The sequence below is a fragment of the Hippichthys cyanospilos genome, chromosome 21 (assembly GCF_059441005.1).
Source record: "Hippichthys cyanospilos isolate Australia breed blue-spotted pipefish chromosome 21, RoL_Hcya_1.0, whole genome shotgun sequence".
In the NCBI taxonomy this organism is placed as follows: domain Eukaryota; kingdom Metazoa; phylum Chordata; class Actinopteri; order Syngnathiformes; family Syngnathidae; genus Hippichthys; species Hippichthys cyanospilos.
In genome coordinates this window covers 5,360,614-5,381,008 of record NC_142389.1, presented here as the reverse complement: position 1 = coordinate 5,381,008, position 20,395 = coordinate 5,360,614, and the positions used below count along the sequence as shown (strand labels likewise).

The 20,395-nt window shown below is 39.3% G+C and overlaps 2 protein-coding genes across 3 annotated transcripts in view; one reads left to right on the top strand and one right to left on the bottom strand.

The window, feature by feature from the left end:
* The window catches only part of LOC148406272 (small conductance calcium-activated potassium channel protein 2-like), a 27,352-nt gene extending 10,654 nt beyond the window's left edge, over positions 1 to 16,698 (bottom strand). The window contains exons 1-5 of one of the 2 annotated variants that reach the window (XM_088404417.1): positions 16,140 to 16,698; positions 14,900 to 14,935; positions 14,739 to 14,823; positions 9,511 to 9,591; positions 9,138 to 9,437 (exon numbers count right to left, since the gene is read on the bottom strand). The gene's annotated coding sequence lies outside the window, so the exon portion shown is untranslated. Of the gene's footprint in view, positions 1 to 508; positions 655 to 9,137; positions 9,438 to 9,510; positions 9,592 to 14,738; positions 14,824 to 14,899; positions 14,936 to 16,139 lie in introns of those variants that run through there. The other variant, XM_088404416.1, reaches the window with a different exon arrangement.
* Positions 2,345 to 20,395, top strand: chrna11 (cholinergic receptor, nicotinic, alpha 11). The gene is made up of 10 exons (XM_088404419.1): positions 2,345 to 2,446; positions 5,073 to 5,212; positions 5,281 to 5,325; positions 5,703 to 5,812; positions 5,880 to 5,959; positions 9,163 to 9,330; positions 9,401 to 9,595; positions 12,310 to 12,396; positions 14,316 to 14,425; positions 16,176 to 20,395. The coding sequence occupies exons 1-10, from the start codon at positions 2,395 to 2,397 to the stop codon at positions 16,848 to 16,850; spliced, it is 1,662 nt and encodes a 553-aa protein (XP_088260545.1). The 5' UTR covers positions 2,345 to 2,394; the 3' UTR covers positions 16,851 to 20,395.

The following is a 20,395-nucleotide window of genomic DNA, read 5'->3' as shown; positions in this document are numbered from 1 at the left end:
GGTAATGTTTCGGAGTTGGGTGAAAACCCAATTATGGGTTAAAAAAAAAAAAAAAAAACCAATTTTGGGGTCAATTTGACTCAACTTTCTTGGTTACTTTGTACACCCCCTCAAAAATGGTTTATTTTGTACAACGCCTTCAAAAAATTAAGAAGTGGTAAAATTCACCCAATATTGGGTTGGACATTTCTTGTCATCCATTATTGGGCTATTTTTAACCCAATGTTGTGAATTTCACTTTGGAAAAAAAAAAAAAAAAAAAAAAAACTTTGGGAGTGTTATAAATCAGCCAGTACATCAAATGTTCACATTCATTCTTGGAATATTTCTCAATGAACTTCAGGCACAAAATGTTCACGTTGGCTAGCACGCAGTACCAAAACAAGCCACCCGAGGGAGCCCACGCGTCAATTCCTGCGCTTTGGAAGGTAATCCCAATCAAGTATGATGAATGGAGTTTTCCCAACAGAGCAAACGAGTTCTTCCCCCTCCCTCCCAATATTCTCACTTTGGAAAATTGCATCCGAGTGGCACTCTCTGATGGATGTCATCTATCTGGAGGCCCCCGCCTCGGCGTGCCGCAGAGTGTCAGACAATGGGGCGTGCCCCCGTCGACCCCAAATAAGGCTGAGAGGTCTAATTCCAAAGCGTAGTCTGCAAATAATAGGATCATTTATTATACAAAGCAGGTCTTTGGTTCTTAACATCCGCCATTGAAGAAGGCCTTATTCTTCTCCTCACCCTCTCAGAGTTTATCAGCTTCTTGCTGGCTCTGCCCTTGCATCAGCATTCCTTGGAGGACAAATGAGGGGAATCCGCTTTAAAAATGTATGCAATCCTGGGGGCTTCCACTATGGTGACAAAGTTTGATGATTATTTGGAGGCTGAGTCATGAAAAAAAGATGCAGGTTTCACAAATAGGCGAGAAAAGGGGCAGACGTGTCGATCACAACCGGATGTGGGGAAAACCCTAAAGGAACCATGTTTGAAATTGAGCAGGAAGTCGGGAATTCTGAGACGAAGCTAACGCGGCTTAGTCATGAAAAACACGGCAATTTCTTTGCATCGGCAAGAAGTTGAGCGGATATGTTTTATCATAAGATGCAGGAGGAAAAAAATGGTAAGAGCCCACGCTTGAAAATGAACAGGAAGTCGGCCATTTTGATTTGAAGCTAACACGGCTTAGTCATGAAAAAAAAAAAAAAAGGAAAGAAATTGGGCGGACATGTCAGTCATTACAGGACATATGAAAAAGTATCAATGATCCAGGTCAAAAATTGAACAGAATGTCAGCCATTTTGGATTGAAGCAGATATGGCTTAGTCATGAAAAAGACACAAGTTTCACCGATTGACATGACATTAGGTGAATGTGTCACTCATAACAGGACATAAGTAAAAATCTCAAGACTTGGGTTTAAAATTAAACAGGAAGTCAGCCATTTTGGTTCAAAGCAGATGTGGCTTAGTCATGAAAAAGACCGGTTTCACCGATCGACATGAAATTGGGTGAATGTATCAATCGTATCAGGACATACGAAAAATTCTCAATACTTGGGTTTAAAATCCAACAGGAAGTCGGCCATTTTGGTTCAAAGCAGATGTGGCTTAGTCATGAAAAAGACACCGGTTTCACCGATCAACATGAAATTGGGTGAATGTGTCAATCATAACAGGACATACGAAAAAGTCTCAATACTTGGGTTTAATATTAAACAGGAAGTCGGCCATTTTGGTTCAAAGCAGACATGGCTTAGTCATGAAAGACACCGGTTTCACCGATTGACATGAAATTGGGCGGAAGAGCCAATCATAACAGTACATATGAAAAAGTCTCAAAGACTTAGGTTCAAAATTAAACAGGAAGTCGTCCATTTTGGTTGGAAGCGGCCATTTTAGGTACTGTAGACTGCTGTTATATACATATATAGAGTCAATTTGTTCCAGTTTTTTAAGGAATCCTTATCTCGAACTCATTATTTAATTGTTACTATCAACTTTGCCCCATTAAAACAGGACCCCCCCTGCCCCATAACTCCTAAAGACTTCTCGTGTTGTCCTCTCTATTTAGCGTCCACTCTGACCTTCATTCCTCTTCTGGTGGCATTGCTTAGCGTTTAATAAGGTCAGCTCACAGCAGCGGAATCATTAAGCGTCACCTCCCTCCGTCTTCAAGCCTTTCGCCCCAACTGCTCATGGTTTTCTCTTATTTTTTTTCCCATTTTAGTCCCACCTCTTCGTCTCTCTCTCTCTCTCTCTCTCTCGCTCGCTCCTCCGGCATCTGCTTCTTGGCTGCCTGGCTGGCTTTCCTGCAGCTTCCTCCTCCTCATTTGAGCCCCGCTGTCTGTCTGCTGCCACTTCTTCCTCCTCCTCCTCCTCCTCCTCCTCGACCAGGATGTGGCGCTCGGCGGCTCTGCTCCTCTCGGGAATCTCGGCGCTCATCCACGGTAAGGTTTTAATGATATTTCGGATACGAGCCGGAGGGAAAAGTGCATGATGCCGCGGCTCACCTGTTTGCTTTATCTACTCTTGGCCAGAGTGGGAAAGGACGCATGGAGGCATGTCATTTTCTTGTGTGACTCATGAGCAAACTGAGAAGAGGGGAAAGGGGGGGGGGGGGGGGGGGGGGGGGGCACACGGATCAATGGAATCACACGTACCGATCGACACGCTTTCATCGTGCTGCATTCCTCGTGTTTGTGCGTGTGGACGACGTGTTGCTGCGGACGGGAAACTTGACAGCTTCATGCTTGTGTGATTGTTGTCAAGCCAAAGTAGCACTCAACATCAGCATATATATATATATATGTATATATATATATATATATATATATATATATATATATATATATATATATATTAGGATTTAAGTTCACTGTGAAACTAAAAAACAGGTTGCGTATTTAAATATAGCACAATCTTTTGATCTTCAAAGAGATTAAACAAAGAGAACACATTGAAAGAGTCTAGGGAGCTGAAATTTCACCCAGATGGTGATAAAAAGGTCAAAGTTCAACATGACGTGATTTCTTAGTGATGAGACTACCAGGGTGTGCCATCCTTTTGGTAAAATGCTGCAAGAATGATGTGGAAGAAAGTGTCCCAAAAATTGTCAAAATATTGCACAAGGGGTAAATAAAAATTCATGATTTTTAAAGAGCCTCTTTTCTCCAATGTGACTTTCAGGAAGCTCACGCTTGCAAATTTTGTTGCGTTTAAATATTTTCACATCAGGTAGTTGTGAAAGCCCCCCCCACTTTATGCTTATTTTTGCATTGGCAGATTGGGGGTGAGCCTTTTATTTGCAAGTGAAAGCAAGTTCATGGTTTTTCATGAATCAAATATTTTAACCATTATGCAGTATTCATTTTTCTAGGGTGGGGGGGGTTCCTTTACATCATTCTCACAGTATTTTAGCCAAGGCAAGGCACACTCCTGGAATTGTGATAACTAAGTTGGTTGTGCCATTTCAAACTAACAATACCACAATCTGGGTGAAATTTCAGCTCCCTGGTGTCTACTTTCAATTGTTTCCCCTAAGATGTAAAAATATTTTACTGTAAAGATCAAAGGATTGGATAAAATAGCGCACAAGGTTTAATGCTAACACCCAACGCAAATAGCCATAGACGAGAGTGCAACTAGCATTGCTAGTCGCGGTTAAGCTAGCATTTCAGTACTTCTGGTGCAGCAACATATGTAGACAGACGATATAGCAACATTCAAGCATGTATTTTTTATCTTCTGTGGATTACTGAGTCACTGAGAAATTCTTCCTTGGTCTTCATGCATATTTTTTATGCGCAGACTTGAACTATTATCCTAAGTTAAAAGCAACAAACAAAATGTAATCATTTTCTGGTGGAGGTTAGAGCGACCGTCTGGCGTTTTTATTCATTTTAATGGTGGGAAATGATTTGAGTGTGTCACAAATTCTGCAGTCTATTATTGAATTTACACAGTTTCTTATTTTGACCTTTTATCTGCTACCATAGCAACAAAAAAGAGCAGAGATGCAAGAAGCAAAATAAAGTTGATAAATACGCACTGACTCAAATAAAGCTCGATATTTCCTTGACTAGATACTATATGAGACAATAGAGCCTAATTCTACTATGATTATAATTATTTTGAGTTAATGTCACAACAACTGCTGCTGATTGGTCACAGGAATAGCAAAACCATTTATCACTTCATTTATTTAATGGATTCCAACCTTGAACCTTGCGAGTTGTGACATTGATGTAATAACCACTAGGGCACCGCGCGACCTCCCATAAAAAAAAAAAGAAAAAAAAATGTCAGCTATTTGAAAGTAAAGCTCATTTGAGAGTAAGTTCATTACAGGTTCATTTGCGTCAATAAGCCTGATGAAGTTTCCTGGCGCCGCTAATTAGACTGTTTACCGAGCTAGCGTGCTCCCCGCGAGTCTCGCGTCCTCGCTAACGCAAAGTCGGAGTTTTATCGAGCGCCGTCAGCCCGGCGGGAGGATGTGACAACAGGTGACAAACGAGCACAGAAATAAATCCCTAGACTTCCTTTTTTTATAATTTGTATTGGAAATATGTTTGTACCATATGAGTTTAAATTTCCTACACAGGTTGTTTTTTAGCGTACTGTTTTCTCCGTGCCATAAGGCCCAAATAAAAGTCTAAAAATGGACTATGCGTCCTACAAGCCAATGTGCCTTGAGTGTGCACCCAATCCCCACATCCGTAAAAATCTTACTGGGCGACTGATAATCCGTACAGAGAAAACATTATGTATTAATTACACAAACTGTTGTTTTTGACCCAAATTTGGATGCTAGATTTTGGTCTAAAAATTTCAGCTATCATATTGTATCATCAAATTTGGAAGCTAGACTTTAGTCTAAAAAATTTCAGCTGTATCATACCATATCATATCATATCAAAAAATCTGTAAAAATACGTCTTTGGGATTGAATGAGTTAATACGATGCACCCTATGTATGGGTTGAGTTTGAAAATAGATCCCATAAATCGAGGGTGCGCCGAATAATACCGTGCGTCATATGATGCGGAAAATACGGTAATGGGTTTTTTCCGCCAGTGTGTTCAGCGGGTCCTCATCAGAGGAACCTGCTGAAGAGCCTGCTGAAGGACTACAACCGCATGGAGCGTCCGGTGGGCAACGACTCGCACCCGCTCACCGTCACCTTCTCGCTGAGTTTGATTCAGATCATGGACGTGGTGAGTGTGGCCTCCCCGGTGGAAGAATTTTACAAAGGATATGCTAAAATTTTGATTATGGCTGGCAGGATGAGAAGAACCAGGTGCTGACCTCCAACATGTGGCTGCGGATGGTAAGGACGCCCCCAGAGGTTTGTGGCGCTAATCAACCTGAGCACTCGACTCACCGACGCAACATTAGAGACGCGGTTTTGCTCCGGGAAGATGACATTTTTTGTACAATTATTGCATCTCATTTATTGCTCGCTAATGTTGTGACTAGCGGGTGTACTATGCATGTATTGGCCTACAGTATTCTTCTTATTAAAGGGATTTTTTTTTAACAATAATATGTGCTATGCAGCCCCAATAGACTGATAGAGATATGGAAGAAAAGGACCAAAAATGGTCAAAAAACAGCAAAAGCGTAAAAATAAATAAATAAATAAATACAAAATATCACCCACAGTCGGAAAGATATGACGTGGCGTGCATGTGTGTGTGTGTCAAGAGTTGGTTCGACCACTACCTCCAGTGGAACCAGAGCGAACACCCCGGGGTGAAAAACCTTCGTTTCACCACCGACCAAATCTGGACGCCAGATATTCTGCTGTACAACAGGTAAGCATGTAAGACTCGTGCGATAGGAGCACTAGCGCGTTCTAAGCGGCCTGTGACGCTTCCTCAGTGCAGACGACGACTTTGACTCCACGTTTAAGACCAACGTTCTGGTCAACTCCAGCGGCTACGCCGAATATTTACCTCCAGGTGAGTCAACTCGCTCCAAATATGGACTGCTACGAATAAAGTAATAGTGATTTTTCATCAATAAAAAAATATGAAAGAAACCAAAACATCAGCCGCACCAACAAAAAATGAAGAGAAAACTGATTTTTGGAATATATGCAGCAGGTTGTAACAGATATTTACGTAAAAACATGGTACATGCTTAAAATTTTTGTTTTTATTTAATACTTTTTTCCCCCAAAACTGTCTGGTTGCACCAGTGTTAGAATACTGCACCAACACAACAGTAACACGCCTGTTTGTGTTTGCTATTGGAGAGTGCCTCCTGCTGGCGAGTAAAATATCAGTTCAATCTCAAAGTAAATACTTCGATAACGTCTTCTCCTTCTCCCTTTGTTTACCACGAGATTGCTCTCTGGTGGCTGGTAAAAAAAACTGCAGAGAAGCCACACTGGACTCAAAACGTGAGAAAAAAAGTAGCGGATTATGCTCCAAAATTGACAGTGTATCATTAACAAATGGAAAAAAAAAACTTTCAACATACATCCCCTTTGCATGAGGCCGTCTGCGTTGACATATTGCCAGCGCCGCGTCGACTTCCTGTTGAAGCCCCGAGTGCATTACGGCAGGCTGGCGTTCCCGACTGAAACTTGTGCATTGCGGGTGAACGCCATGTTTATTAATAGCACGCTGCAACGTGTAAATAACTCACAGCAGAGATTAGGATCAGGGACAATTAGGGTCAATGGGGGGGGGGGGGGGGGGGTGCTTTCATTTTGCAGCCAGCATCAACCGAATAAATGTGAAATTTATAGCAAAGGGCAACATTCACCTTATTGGATTATGCAAAACAAATCTGGGTGAAGACGTTTTTTGAGAAGAAAAATAGAAAAGAATATTTTGTATTTACATAGTAAGTTTGATTTTCAATTCAATGATAATAGTCTTGATTTAACAAAATGTTTCTGCTGAATGTTTTGAATTTATTTCATGTGTTTAATTCCATTTTCACAGTGAATATTTCATAATGACTCGTGTTTTCACGTATTTAGATGTGAAGTACGTTTTCATGTTTAATTGTGTTTGATTAAATTCTTATGAAAATATTTTATAATTACACGTGAAGCTCGAGTTTCATAACATTTATAAATGTAATCATTTTACAAACAAACTATTTCAAACAAACACAATTTGTGTCTTTTATTAGATAATTACAAGACTATTTGATATTCACAAATCAAGCACATTTTCATGCTTAATGATTATTTATTTATGTTTGATTCATTTGTTGTATTTCATAATTTAACGTGAAGTTTGAATTTCATAAGTTTTAAAGTCATAATTTCACAAAAAGCTAAGTTTTTTGCATCATTATAAACAAACAATTTTAATTTTTTTTTAAAGAGATTACAAGACTATACATATTTACACGTAAAGTACATTTTCATGACATAATTACAAAAATCAGTATTTTAAAAATGAAACCTTAAATATTTATTTTACGAGACATAATGCTAGTTAATTATTAGGATATGGCATCATTTTATCATATCAAAGAATATCATTAAACTATTAAATGTAATAACATTTGAATTAGATTTCTACAAGTATATGAAATAAATAAGATACTTTAAGACACATTTTGTGGATTATATATATATATATATATATATATATATATATATATATATGTACATGAAAAAAATCGTATTTTTATAACAGAAAATCTGAAGTGTTTTTTTTTTTTTTTGGAACTAGTTGTCATGATGACTGCATGTGAAAATATGCAAATGTGTCGACATTTGCGAGCGCGGGCCTCCAAATGCCACGCCGGTGAAAGAGACGCTCTTTAAAATGACGGACTTTTATTTTTTGGGACGGTGTGGTGGGAGGGAGCGAGAGTCTTGTTTGCGAGTGTCGCCTCAAGGTTACAAGATGGATATCAGCGAGAGGCACGCTGCCAACAAGGAAGAAAAGGCGCTGGCGCACACAATATGATTCCCTCGCTGGACGTAACATTAAGAACAGCGTCAAACTACTTCTGCAAAGACGTTTTGGAACCTAGCCGATGTCGTTCAATGAAACTCACCTATTCGCTTACTTCCTTCTTCTTAACATCATACTTTAGTTCTTAAAAATATCACAATTTGCAACATTTTTCTCCTAATATTATAAGTTTCGGTCCATCTTAACACATTCATCACCAGCTCAATAAAAAAAGGATCTTTGACGTCTATAGCCGTCAATGGGAGTCAATGAGTTAAAGTTATGATTTTTTTTTTTTTTATTGCTCATGCCAACTTTTCTTCTATTACAACTTTAGTCTCTTTCAATTTATTTTCCAGTAAATATTAGGACTTTTTTCTTATGTTTCAGTGCAAATTTCTTCAGGAAAATTTAAATAAAAATCTAAATATTATCATGAAAAAAAAATAGTGGTAGAACTAATGATAAATAATAAATTAAATTTGACATTTACAATAAATAGCAGTATCGGTATCTGGTATCCGATCGATTCCTCTGGGAAATCATCCTCAGCTTATTTTCAAGTAAATATTAGGACTTTTGTGGCATGTTACCAGTGCAAATTTCTTCAGAAATATCAAAATAAAAATCTAAATATTAAAAAAACAAAAACAAAAACAAGGTGGTAGAACTAATAATAAATGATCATGTACGTCTTTGGAAAAATTGGACATTTACAATAAATATCAGCAGTATTGGTATCTGGTATCCGACGATTTCTCTGGGAAATCATCCTCAGCTTATTTTCCAGTAAATATTAAGACTTTTTTGTTATGTCACCAGTGCAAATTTCTTCAGAAATATTTAAGTATCTAAATGTTTTCATTAAAAAAAAACAGGGGGGTAGAACTAATAATAAATAATAAATGATCACATACGTGTTTGGAAAAATTTGACAATGACAATAAATATCAGCAGTATCGGTACCTGGTATCCGACGATTCCTCTGGGAAACCATCATCAACTTATTTTCCAGTAAATATTAGGAGTTTTGTGTTATGTCACCAGTGCAAATTTCTTCAGAAAAATTCAAACAAAAATCTAAACATTATCATTAAAAAACGAAAAGAAAAAACAAGGTGGTAGAACTAATAATGAGTAATAAATAAACACGTCCGTCTTTTGACGCACATTTCCGATGCACATTTCCAACAAATATCAGCGATATCGGTACCTGGTATCCGCCGATCCCTCCGCAGGCATCTTCATGAGCACGTGCAACGTGGACGTGCGCTGGTTCCCTTTCGACATCCAGAAGTGCGTGCTGAAGTTCGGCTCGTGGACGTACGACGGCTGGCTGCTGGACCTCCAGATGAACGAGGCCGACGTCTCGGGCTACATGCCCAACGGCGAGTGGGACCTCATAGGTCAGCCTTCGGCCCGTCGCTTCTCGGGCACGGTCGGCGGCGGCTAAAGCCGCGGCTTGTGACGATCTAGGGGTGCCCGGCGCCCGCAACGAAGTTTTCTACGATTGCTGCAAGGAGCCGTACCCGGACGTGACCTTCATGGTGACCATCCGGCGAAGGACGCTCTACTACGCGCTCAACCTGCTCATCCCGTGCATGCTGCTGTCCTCCATGACGCTCCTCATCTTCGTGCTGCCCGCAGACTCCGGGGAGAAGATCTCGCTAGGTCAGCAAAATATCGTTGAAATGAGAAAAAATATAAATCATGAAAAAAACATTGGGAAAAATACATTAAACGAGAGTTAGGAATTCCTTTTAAAAAAGTAAAGCTTGAAGTAAGTTTTTTCCCCAAATTTTTCAATATTAGAACTTTCGGAACCACTACTACTACACCTACAAATAATAACAATAAAAATGGTATTAATAATAAAATAACTACAGCATTTATGAGATACAAAAATGTAATTTAGCCGTTGCTTTGCATTTCCCAAAAAATACAGTGAAATTAAACTAAAAATGAAGATTTTTTTTTTTTACAAGTTCAATACTTGTACTATCACTATTATTACTACTACAATAATAATAATAATAAAATTATTGTAGCATTTAAAATATACAAAAAAGAAATTCTACAATTATTTGCATTTCCCAAAAAATGAAAAGAGATAAAGTAATGAAAAAAATGGAATAAAAAATAGTATTAGATTTAAAATTTTGATTTTTTTTTAAACAGGTTTCATACGAGTACTATTACTACTATTATTATAAATATAAAAATATAATCAAATAAAATTATTATAGCATTTGTAATAAAATAAAATGCAATGCATACATTGCTTTGCAGTTCCAAGAAAATGAAGATTAAAGTAATGAAAAATTACATTGAAACCAAACTAAAAATTTTGAGGTTTAATACTAATATTATCACGACTAATACTATTACTACAAATATGATGATAATAATCAGAAGAAGAAGAACTATTACAATATACAAAAATGTAATTTAGACATATCAATACCAGCTAATTTTACAAACACTTGAGGAATTTTGAAAAAATAAAACAAAACAAAAAACAATGGGATTGAATGTCTGGACTCAAAACAAAACAAAACAAAACATAAAAATATGTCCTTGGGATTGAATGAGTTCATTACTTAATTGGTTAGCTCCAGCCTTTTTTTTTTTTTTTACAACACCTGAAAGAAAAAAAAATAGTAAAATAAATACAGTAAATAAGTAGCTGCAATTGAACGAATGCTTGAAAAACGTAAAAATTTATCTGTAACTTCATAACAGTTATTCTCATGATTTTTGCCATTAACAAAATAGTAAACATTTGAACATTTAACAAAAATTCTTGCGAGATGATGTAGCTCCCGGCAACCGCAAACGCGCGCGCGCGCACACACGCACACAAAATGCAGATAACTTATAAAGTCAGCACGATACTTTTTTAGGGAAAAAAAAAATCTTTTTGATGTGCGGCATAAAAATCTCCAAGTGGGACACTCCCGCCCCCTCTTTGCTGCAAATATGCGGGAAATATGATCCTAAAATGCTCCTGTTGGAGACTCAAATGAAAGAAGGGGGTGATGAAAGCCAGGGGAGGGCGGCTGAGCGCAGATTACAGGATGAAGAAGAGCAAAGCGAGCGCAAAAAAAGGGAAAGTGAGAAAGAAGGTGGAGGAGGAAGAAAACCAAGAAAAATCGCCGCGCTCTTACAGACCGAAAAAATATTTACATGGAGCACTTGGGTGTTTCTTTCAAGTACGCTAAGTAAATTATCAGGTTTTTTTTTCCCAGAGTACAACTACTTCCAACAAATCCTCGTGATCAGTGAGGATGTGATGAGAAAAAAAGTCTACACACCCTTGTTACTTTCCTTTTTTTATTTTAATTCCTCAGTATAATTTGGCTTAATGTTCTTGACCAAATAGTGACGGGTAATATCTCCTCAGACCCCGCCTACTCATTTGTGTCCACATTTGTGTCCATTTTGTCTCAGCAAGACAGCAAAATGAATCGATTACCACTCAATCACATGAAACATGATTAGAAAGGCACGGATGTCCTCTATTGAGCACACTAGGACTTAGTTGGGTAGCTCTAATGAGTCAAAACATATAGACCACAAACACACACGCACATATATACATACATACATATACATATATATGTGCGTATGTTGAATATATATGTGTTGTGTATATGTAATATACGGGTCAATTTGACCCATATTTTAGGGTCATTTTGACCCGGGTTTTGTTTATGTATCAAAACAGTTGCAAAAATGATAAAAAGCGATTAAAAAGTGATTAAAATAAAACAACTAAAAATCGCATACAAATGCCCTTGTGAATGGATGTTATTTGACATAAGCAAAATCTTAAAAACCATATTCCGCAAATTGGGACAGTTTGACCCACAACATAACAGGAAGGATAACGAAAGAAAGTTTTGTTTTTTTTCGACAGTGACTGCACTGATTTGAATAATGCTGACGCCGTTTTACATGCTACCTCATGCGTGCGCCATTAACATGCACCGCCAATTAAGCGATTGATGTAATTAAGGCTAGTGAATTGATTGGCCCCGCCCTGTCCTCCATGAACACGCTCCGGACACGAGGTCACCCTTCCCTTTCGACTGGGGCACCTCGAACGCCGGGATATTTCTGCCAGAGAGGCATTTTTGGTAATTGTTTGTGTTTGGAGTTGTGAATTACGACAGCGCTGTTGTTGGATGCAGATGCCGTTTGGAGCCGTGTAAAATAAATGGCTGGCGAGCATTACACTATGTCAAAAAGCAATTTAGTGGATGAGCCCTGGCGGCCGTTCATCAAAAAAAAAAAATTGGCTGGATGCTCGCCCAGCCGGGAACTCATGTTGACTTTCTGCATGAGATGGATTTATTAGTTAATTTTGATTCGTTTTATTAAAGGCATCACCGTTTTGCTGTCGCTGACTGTCTTCATGCTGCTGGTGGCGGAAATCATGCCGGCTACGTCCGACTCCGTGCCGCTTATAGGTATGAATTTAGTTTCATTTTTCTTTTATTCCAGAAACGAAAAGTCCCAGAATGGGGGCAATTTTAAACCCAACATAAAATACGTCATAAAAGAAATAGAAATAGCAAGAAAAACAAAGGTAATCGAAAAAGTTACGGTCATGAATGAAAATCTGCGCTAGATTTAAGTCGCGCTACCCGAGCTGCGATGTTACTTTTGAGGCATATATCTTTTTCTAAATAGCCGCTAGTCAGCTAACAACATCGCTAACTAGCAGCTAGCGCTCACGTCTGGCGTTCCCCCATAAACATGCGCTGGATTTCGACCTTTCTTTGAATTTATTAAAAGCCATTTAGCCAACGGCGGCATAGCTTAGCGCTTAGCGGCTAACGTTAGCATGTGAGCCGCCCTGTCGGGGTTGCTTCTTCTACTGAAGTACATGTGTCGCTGAAAACCAAAGAAAAACATAAAACGTGCGCAGTTAACCGCCGGACTGCAGATTCAGCACTTAATTTAGATTTATTTTCTTTTTTACATTCCCGCTCATCGCTCTGCTTTTACGGCTCCTGTTAGCTCCCCGTTTGCCGCCTTCCGCGCGTCCTGCTTGTCAGCTGATTACCGAGGAATTGAACGTGTTAAACTGCCGGCCCCGAGTGTCATATATCCATATTTTATAGCGCCGTTGGCACTGTTTTACATTTAATCAGACTTTTACGGGGACTGAAACACGACGACATTGCGTGAATGCGAGGCTTCATTAAAGAACTTTTACAACCTGGGAAGAAGCATGGAGTGCATATAAAAGTACTACAAAGACATCACGCCGGCCACTAAATATGGAGGCGTCGATTTCGGGGAGCTATTTGTTTATTTTTTTTTTTTAGGTGACTTCAGGGGATCTTTTGGGTCTCTCTACTTTCCATTTAAGGAGCAAAGTACAACGGAGAGTTCCCTGTACCTTAGATGGAAATGAAGCTACGTTTGAGGAAGTAGCTTTAGGTTCTGGGTTTAATTATTTTTGATCATTCCAATTAACTAGGAAAATTGTGCAAAGTATACCTAAAATTATATCTTTTCAAGAAAAAAAGGCTTTTAAATCAACTTTTAGCGGTTTACTTTTGACGGGATTTATACAGGTTACAGCTTATTATGAATCAGAAAAAAATATCTTCAAGTGCATCAAAGTGCTTGAAATAAAAAAATATCACTCGTTATTGAAACTAGAACGATTTTTGGCCAACTGAACCAAAAAAATTAATAAAATTAAAAGTAAATTGATCGGTAACATGAATACAAATTTCTTTAACATTTTAAACAGAAGAAAATTAATCTTAATCATTAATGTGATTTAGAAAAAAAATGACAGTAATTTAAAAGTTTCTGACCCCTTTATTAATTTAATTTAAAAAAGTCTTCTTGTGGCCAAAATGGCAAATTTGATCAACCATTAGCATCGTAAAAGAGAGCACACCATTTTAAACACTTTAGATGAATGGTTCTTATCCTTTTTTCTGTGATTTACTTATTATTATTATTATTATTATTATTATTATTATATTAGCCACATACCCCCTTGCTAGATAGCCTCACTAATGAAAATGTACATTTGTATAACACCTAACAAAATAAAGCTCGTACAACTTTTTGCCAAGGAGTCGTTACAACACAATTTAAGAATACGTTTCTTCACGATCCAATTTGCTTTTCATTTGAAAAATGTACATTTTCTGCCCGGTCATCGCGTTAAAAAGCTTTTGGACCAAGTTACAATAAACAAAATGGAGTCTGCATGTTGTTTCATGTTCCACTTGATTTGCCCTTAATTTGAAAAGAAAACATGACTGTTCCTTTCACTAACTAACCAGCCAACATGTGTAAACGCATCCAACGATACTTTTATTCTTGCATTCTTTATACTTGCATTCCCTTCCTTTCCCAGGTCAGTATTTTGCCAGCATCATGATCATCGTGGGCATGTCGGTCATCGCCACCGTGGTGGTGCTCCAGTACCACCACCACGATCCAAATGGAGGGAACATGCCCAAATGGGTGAGACTCACACACTCTCACCCTGTCTTGAGCCATATTTAGCTTCTACCTTTTTTTTTCCTCCTTCCCTGCTGACTTTCAGTGCAGCGACTGAGTCATCTTATGCGCTGTCAGTTTGCCTGCTTTTACGCTTGAATTTTAGAACTGCAATACACATTTTAGTTAGCGCTTGACTTTGTTATCATCTGATTGCAAAATGGCCCCATATATATATATATATATATATATATATATATATATATATATATATATGGGGGGAATTTGGCCGTTTTTGGTTCAAAATGTTACTATTGTAAAAAATAGGATCTGTTACCTGAGCTGTGTGAATCAGTGTAGCAACGTTGCCCTTGCGGAGGATTCCAGCCTTGCGTCGTCTTGGTGTTGTTGCTGAGGAAACTCTAGCACGCAGTAGTAGTCGGAATGGTGTCAATTTTTCAGCAGATGAAATAAATAAATCACATATTCCTGACTTACCCGCGCTTTCCGAAGTAAGCGGCGTCTCGGCTTCCGCTGAAGCCCACCGCAGGTGGCCATAAAACATCAGATGTAGGGTTTTCAAATTTGCAGATTCAAAAGAGCGCTTGTCATTTTATCCTGTGGTCTTGCGAAATTCAATTCAAAACAAAAGTTTAATACCCTCCAGGTGGACATTCCTTTGAAGTTTTATGACTATTAACATTTCTAGTTTTTAATGTTTTAACAAGAGCTGAAAGTGTCCACAGACATTCATTTCATTTCTTTTATGTTTACGATGGTCATAAATCAGCCTAGCTTTTGTTCCTATTAAAAATGATGCACCTTCTAAGTCTTGTTTTATGAGCGTAATTATTTCATCTATCTTTGATCTTTGACAGCTCTACTGCCTTTTTGGGGGGCGGAGACGCTATAAATCAAGAATAAAAAATGATTCTCTTCTGCATAATCCCCCAGAATGTACATTTGCTGCTTTCATGATGCATTCTTAAAAGTTAATCGTTTCCAAAGGCGTATTTAGGCGTCTTTTCAGAGTCCAGGCAGGTACTCATATATATTTTATCACGTGTTAAGGTAAAAGAGATTCTGAAAACGGTATTGAACGAGCACATTAATAAATGAAATAAAACTAGCAAAAAAGTATTACTAGTTGATCTTTTTAGATATCGGTAGCCGTACATCAAACGGGGTCATACATTCTTTTTTTTGTCGAATCATCCAACTCAAGTATGAGCATTTGATTTCAAGCTTTATGACCGTCATAAATCACCCAAGCTTTTTGTTTTAAAAAACTTCTAAGAATTGTTTTAGTAAAATAATTAATCAGTCTACTTTTGATCCTTGACAGTTTTATTGCCTTTTAGGATGATGGGATGCCATAAATCACAATCAAGAGTAATAAGTATGAATTCACTTGAGCATAATCCTCTAATTAGAATCACGCTGCTTCCAGAGTGCATTTCCATTAATTAATAAGTTAACTGACTTTGCAGTGACGGGGTCATAGATTCATTATTTTGGGGATTTCACGCCGACAGTCACCGATCAACTATTTGATCTTACGTTGATGGACGGTCATAAATCATTCCACTTCAAGTGGAATCGTTTACCTCAAAGACCGATTCATTCCTTTGTAGAATTGTGAATAATAGAAAGTAAAATTGATGATGCCGTGGTTAGATATTATAGGGCCTGGTTGCACCACATAAGGTTCATAAATCGAAAATGTTTTGACATCTACCTTTCGCATTCCGATGAGCGGTCCCGCTGTGTCCAGGTGAAGCTGGTCCTCCTCCAATGGGTGGCGTGGTTCCTGCGGATGAAGCGTCCCGGCGAGGCGGAGAAACCCCGGAGGCCCCCGTGCGCTCCCCACCTACGCCGCTGCTCCTCGGGCTCCCACAGCGGCAGCATCCCCAACCACGGCGACCCGGCCCTGCACTCGTTGCACCCGCAGAACCTGGCCCCTCTCCACCAGCCTCACCTCCACGTCCAGTCCGGCTCCACCAACAACGGGAATCTGCTTTACTTCCAGGGGATGGAGGAGCCCGCGTTGATCTCCGAGGCCACCCAGAGGTGCAGCAATAACCCCGCGGGGCCCCTCAGCCCGCCCCACATTTGCGGACCCCCGCAGCCTCCCGCGCCCAACTCGGACGGCGTCGGCTGCCCCAGCACCGTGTCCAGCGCTGTTGGCTTTGGGCTCGGCGCGGCGTGCCAGGCCCCGGGTCACGGGGACCCGCTGCTCCAGGCCATCCTGGAGGAGGTGCGCTACATGGCGGACCGCTTCCGCGAGCAGGACGAAGCCGAGTGCGTGGCCGACCAGTGGAAGTTTGCGGGCGCCGTCATCGACCGCCTGTGCCTGGTGGCGTTCAGCGTCTTCAACATCATCTGCACCATCTCCATCCTCATGTCGGCGCCCAACTTTGCCGACGCGGTTTCCAAGGACTTTGTCTGAAAAGCCGCCAGCGGGAACAAAGCGGACGAAGGGGAGTTAAGGTATCAAACGGGCTCAGATCCAGCGGGACGCCGCATTCTTTTGCGGACTGAAGACTGGAAGACAGAGGAAAATATGTGGATTTCTTTGCGCTACGCCGACTGAACTCAACGATGAAAACAGACAAGGGTTTGAAAGTTTCTGGAGGTAGATCAGAGCTGTGACAGAGCCCGTGTGAAATGAAATAGCGTGAAGCCCAAATGTCAAGATTAACATTCAAATCAGCAAGCCCGGCTGTGTAAAGGGCAAAGACGAGTAAACCGCGGCAGTTAAGGATCCCGTGCGCTTTTTTCCGTTTTTTATCCTTTGGTCCAATTTTGGAAACGAATGGCTCAGACACAGGATGCGGGGACGAAAACAGACTTGGCCAGGCTGTCCTGCTACGGCTCTGATGCATCTATTTCGAAAGACAAGAAAGAATCCCCATTATAAAAGTCAGCATTTTTTTTTATCCCTTTGAATGAGGGAGCGAAAGAGACCCAGTTTGAAATGACTGTGTTCTGTCGAAAAGGCATTTTGCGGCTTTTTTAATGGATCTTCGTGGAAGCATCTTCATTCTCATCTGTGATCGGACTGATTTGTACTTTTTTTTCCCCCACTTTGCTGGGCTCTGTGTGAAAGGTGCAAGTGGACAAATTCCAAATCTGCATACGCAGTCGTATTGCGTGGAAACTTTGTGTGAGAGGCTTAAAGGTCAGGAAGCAACGGTTTCAAAATTAATATTTTGATACACAGGTGTAGTTTCGCCATCCGCCGCTAGGTCAACTGGAATTATAATTTGGGTAAAGAATTGATTTAAGAAACAAACAAACAGAACACATTTAAATTTAGCAAAACAGCTAGTCCGAAAAGATAATAACTAGACAGCAAACACCACCATAGAGATAGATTTCCCAAAATCGAGTTTTTGATTCGGTAATCTGAGTGTTTACAATTTAGCTAAGGTTGAGGCATAGCAGGTGTAGCGAATCTATCCACCGCTAGGGCTACCGGAAGTGAAGTTATAATAGCTATGAGGCAGGCTACACAATACATGTAGATGCTGCACAATTTCACCAAAATTGGTTATCAATTCATTCATTTTTGAACAGAGTAAAAATTCTGCTCAGAAACACTCAACATACCTAATAGCATCCAGAAGTAATGTTGTAATAATTAAAAAGCAGGCGACGCCACAGAAATGTCACACAATTTCCCGTGCGCCACACTGAATACTCAAGAACAGCGAGTAATCTTTTTTTAATTTATGGCGGTAAGCTTTTGAGACAGAAATCTGGAAGCTTCACAAAAAGAGGGTGCTAGCAATCCCTATTCACCTCCCGAAATACATGAAGACGTGAGAGCGGGCGATTCAAACCACAAAGGACAGATTCAAAATTGTATTTAGCGATTAAACATCTGTATACCTATCTGATCACTTTTGAAATGACGATATTCTTTGTAAAGCCTTTCCAGAGGTGTTAAAAAACCCCAAAACGTTTCAATCTTTGCACCCTGACCTTTACCGCTCAAGAGCGTTAAGCCTGGCAGACCGCATATATTCCAATTTGCTGGGTCGTGTGTAAAAAGTAAAGGCAGGTAAACTTTAGTCCTTTATGGCTCTGACGCGACTATTTTACAAGATCTCGGTGCGAAAGAAGATCCGGTGTTGAGGAAGGACTCCCCGGAGTACAAAGACAAGGACGTGCGTTTTTTGAAAGAATAGCGGCGCAGCAAACCGTCGGAGAACGCGGCGCTCATCCATTATTCAAACCTCGACGTCTAATGGCCGTCAAATTAAAAAGTCCTCCCGTCGTCTTTAAGCGCGACTAATCAGCTTTGAAAAGACGACCTGAGCACTTTACATTTCCAAGGGCCTTATTATCCCCGCAGCTAACACGCCTCCCTAAAATGAATTAAAGCTGCGGTGGAAGCGGCGCAGATCACAGATCAGCTGTAAAGACTCCAGAATCAATAGAGACCGGCGACATCGTTTCAATGGGAGCAAACTTTGTCATTCAGTAAGTACGGGGCCACAAAAAAGGATGAGGCCGCTGTTATTTGGTCGCCCTTGTCCATGTAGAGAAAGCAGAGCAAAATCAATAGGAAAGATTTCCTGCCCTATGGCACATTTGCTAATTTGTGTCTAATGGAGATCTCCAGTCAGACAAGAGGCGAAGACGCAATAGAAGCTCCACCAACGCAACATAATGAGATCCTATCGTACAGAGTTGTAACAAACCAAAAATGCTGGCTTAATCACAACAAAAATGCCAAATATTGATTTCGAATCTATTTTTTTTTTTTTGTGGGGTATTCATTTGAGCAGAGTGAAAACCACGTCACCCAATTGTCTGGCTATTCGTTATATAAAAAAAACAAATCACGAAATTAATGTTTTGTCGAAAAATACGATTGTTTTTATATACAGTATATATTTTTAAATAACTTTTGGGCTGAAGTAAATAACCCAAAAAGGTGGCTTTTTTTTTTTTTTTTAAGGTACACTCTAAAAAAATACCCAATATTAGATCAGACTTACTCAGTTTTTTGCGTATTTTTTCTTAAGGTATTTAACTCAGTGTTGGGTCAAATGAATAATCCTAAAATGAGTTAATTTCAGTACAAAACAATTGACTTTTTTGCTACCTTTTCGAGATTCAAATTTTAAAGGGATAGTGTATAAAATTTAGGGCATTTTTCCCATTACGGACAGCAGGAGGTGCTGCATTTCCCATTGTCCGTAGCTATAACAAACATGGCCGCCTACGGAGAAGTGCCACCCCCCATGTAATCTCATTTAATGATAACTAGACTTATGATTATATTAAAAACATACTGTTGGTCATCCAGAACACATTCATTTGCAAGTCTTTGAAATTTACAATCATTTATTCTTCCTTTTTAATGAAAAATTGCATAATCTTAAACACTGTCCCTTTAAGAATTAATTGAAAAAGTTGGGTGGATCTTATTTTGACCAAACTTGTGTTGTTTTTACTGAGTGCAGATTTGTAGTCCCATTAAAAAAAAAAAAAAAATGTACCTTCCATGAACCAAAAAGTGCAGCTACCAAAAACAAAACAAATGCTAGCTAAAAAAGAAACAAACACATGCAAGGTGACACTGTGAATTCTTTACTTTTCTTCAAAGAATTTATGATCTCGCCTGCACTTTTCGTCGTCAAAAAATGAAAAATGAAACTTTCTGCCACCCCAGGAAAAAAAAAAATCCTCTATCCTCTGTGTACTTATCAGAAACTAGCTTGCTAGCTAACAAAAAAAAGTTTTTTTTTATGTGTTTCATGTGTTTCGTGTTCCATCGATGGATTGTGGAAACCATGATTTTTCCCAGTGATTTTGTACTTTTAAATATGGGGCCAATTGATGTCATATTCAAAAAAAAAAAAAAAGCCAGCAATTCCTCAGCATGTCTTCAACGGCATTTTACCTGTGGTTCCTTTTTAGTGTTCCAAAAACCAGCAACTTCCAGTGTTTTTACCCTCATGGAAATAAATGATGACTGTA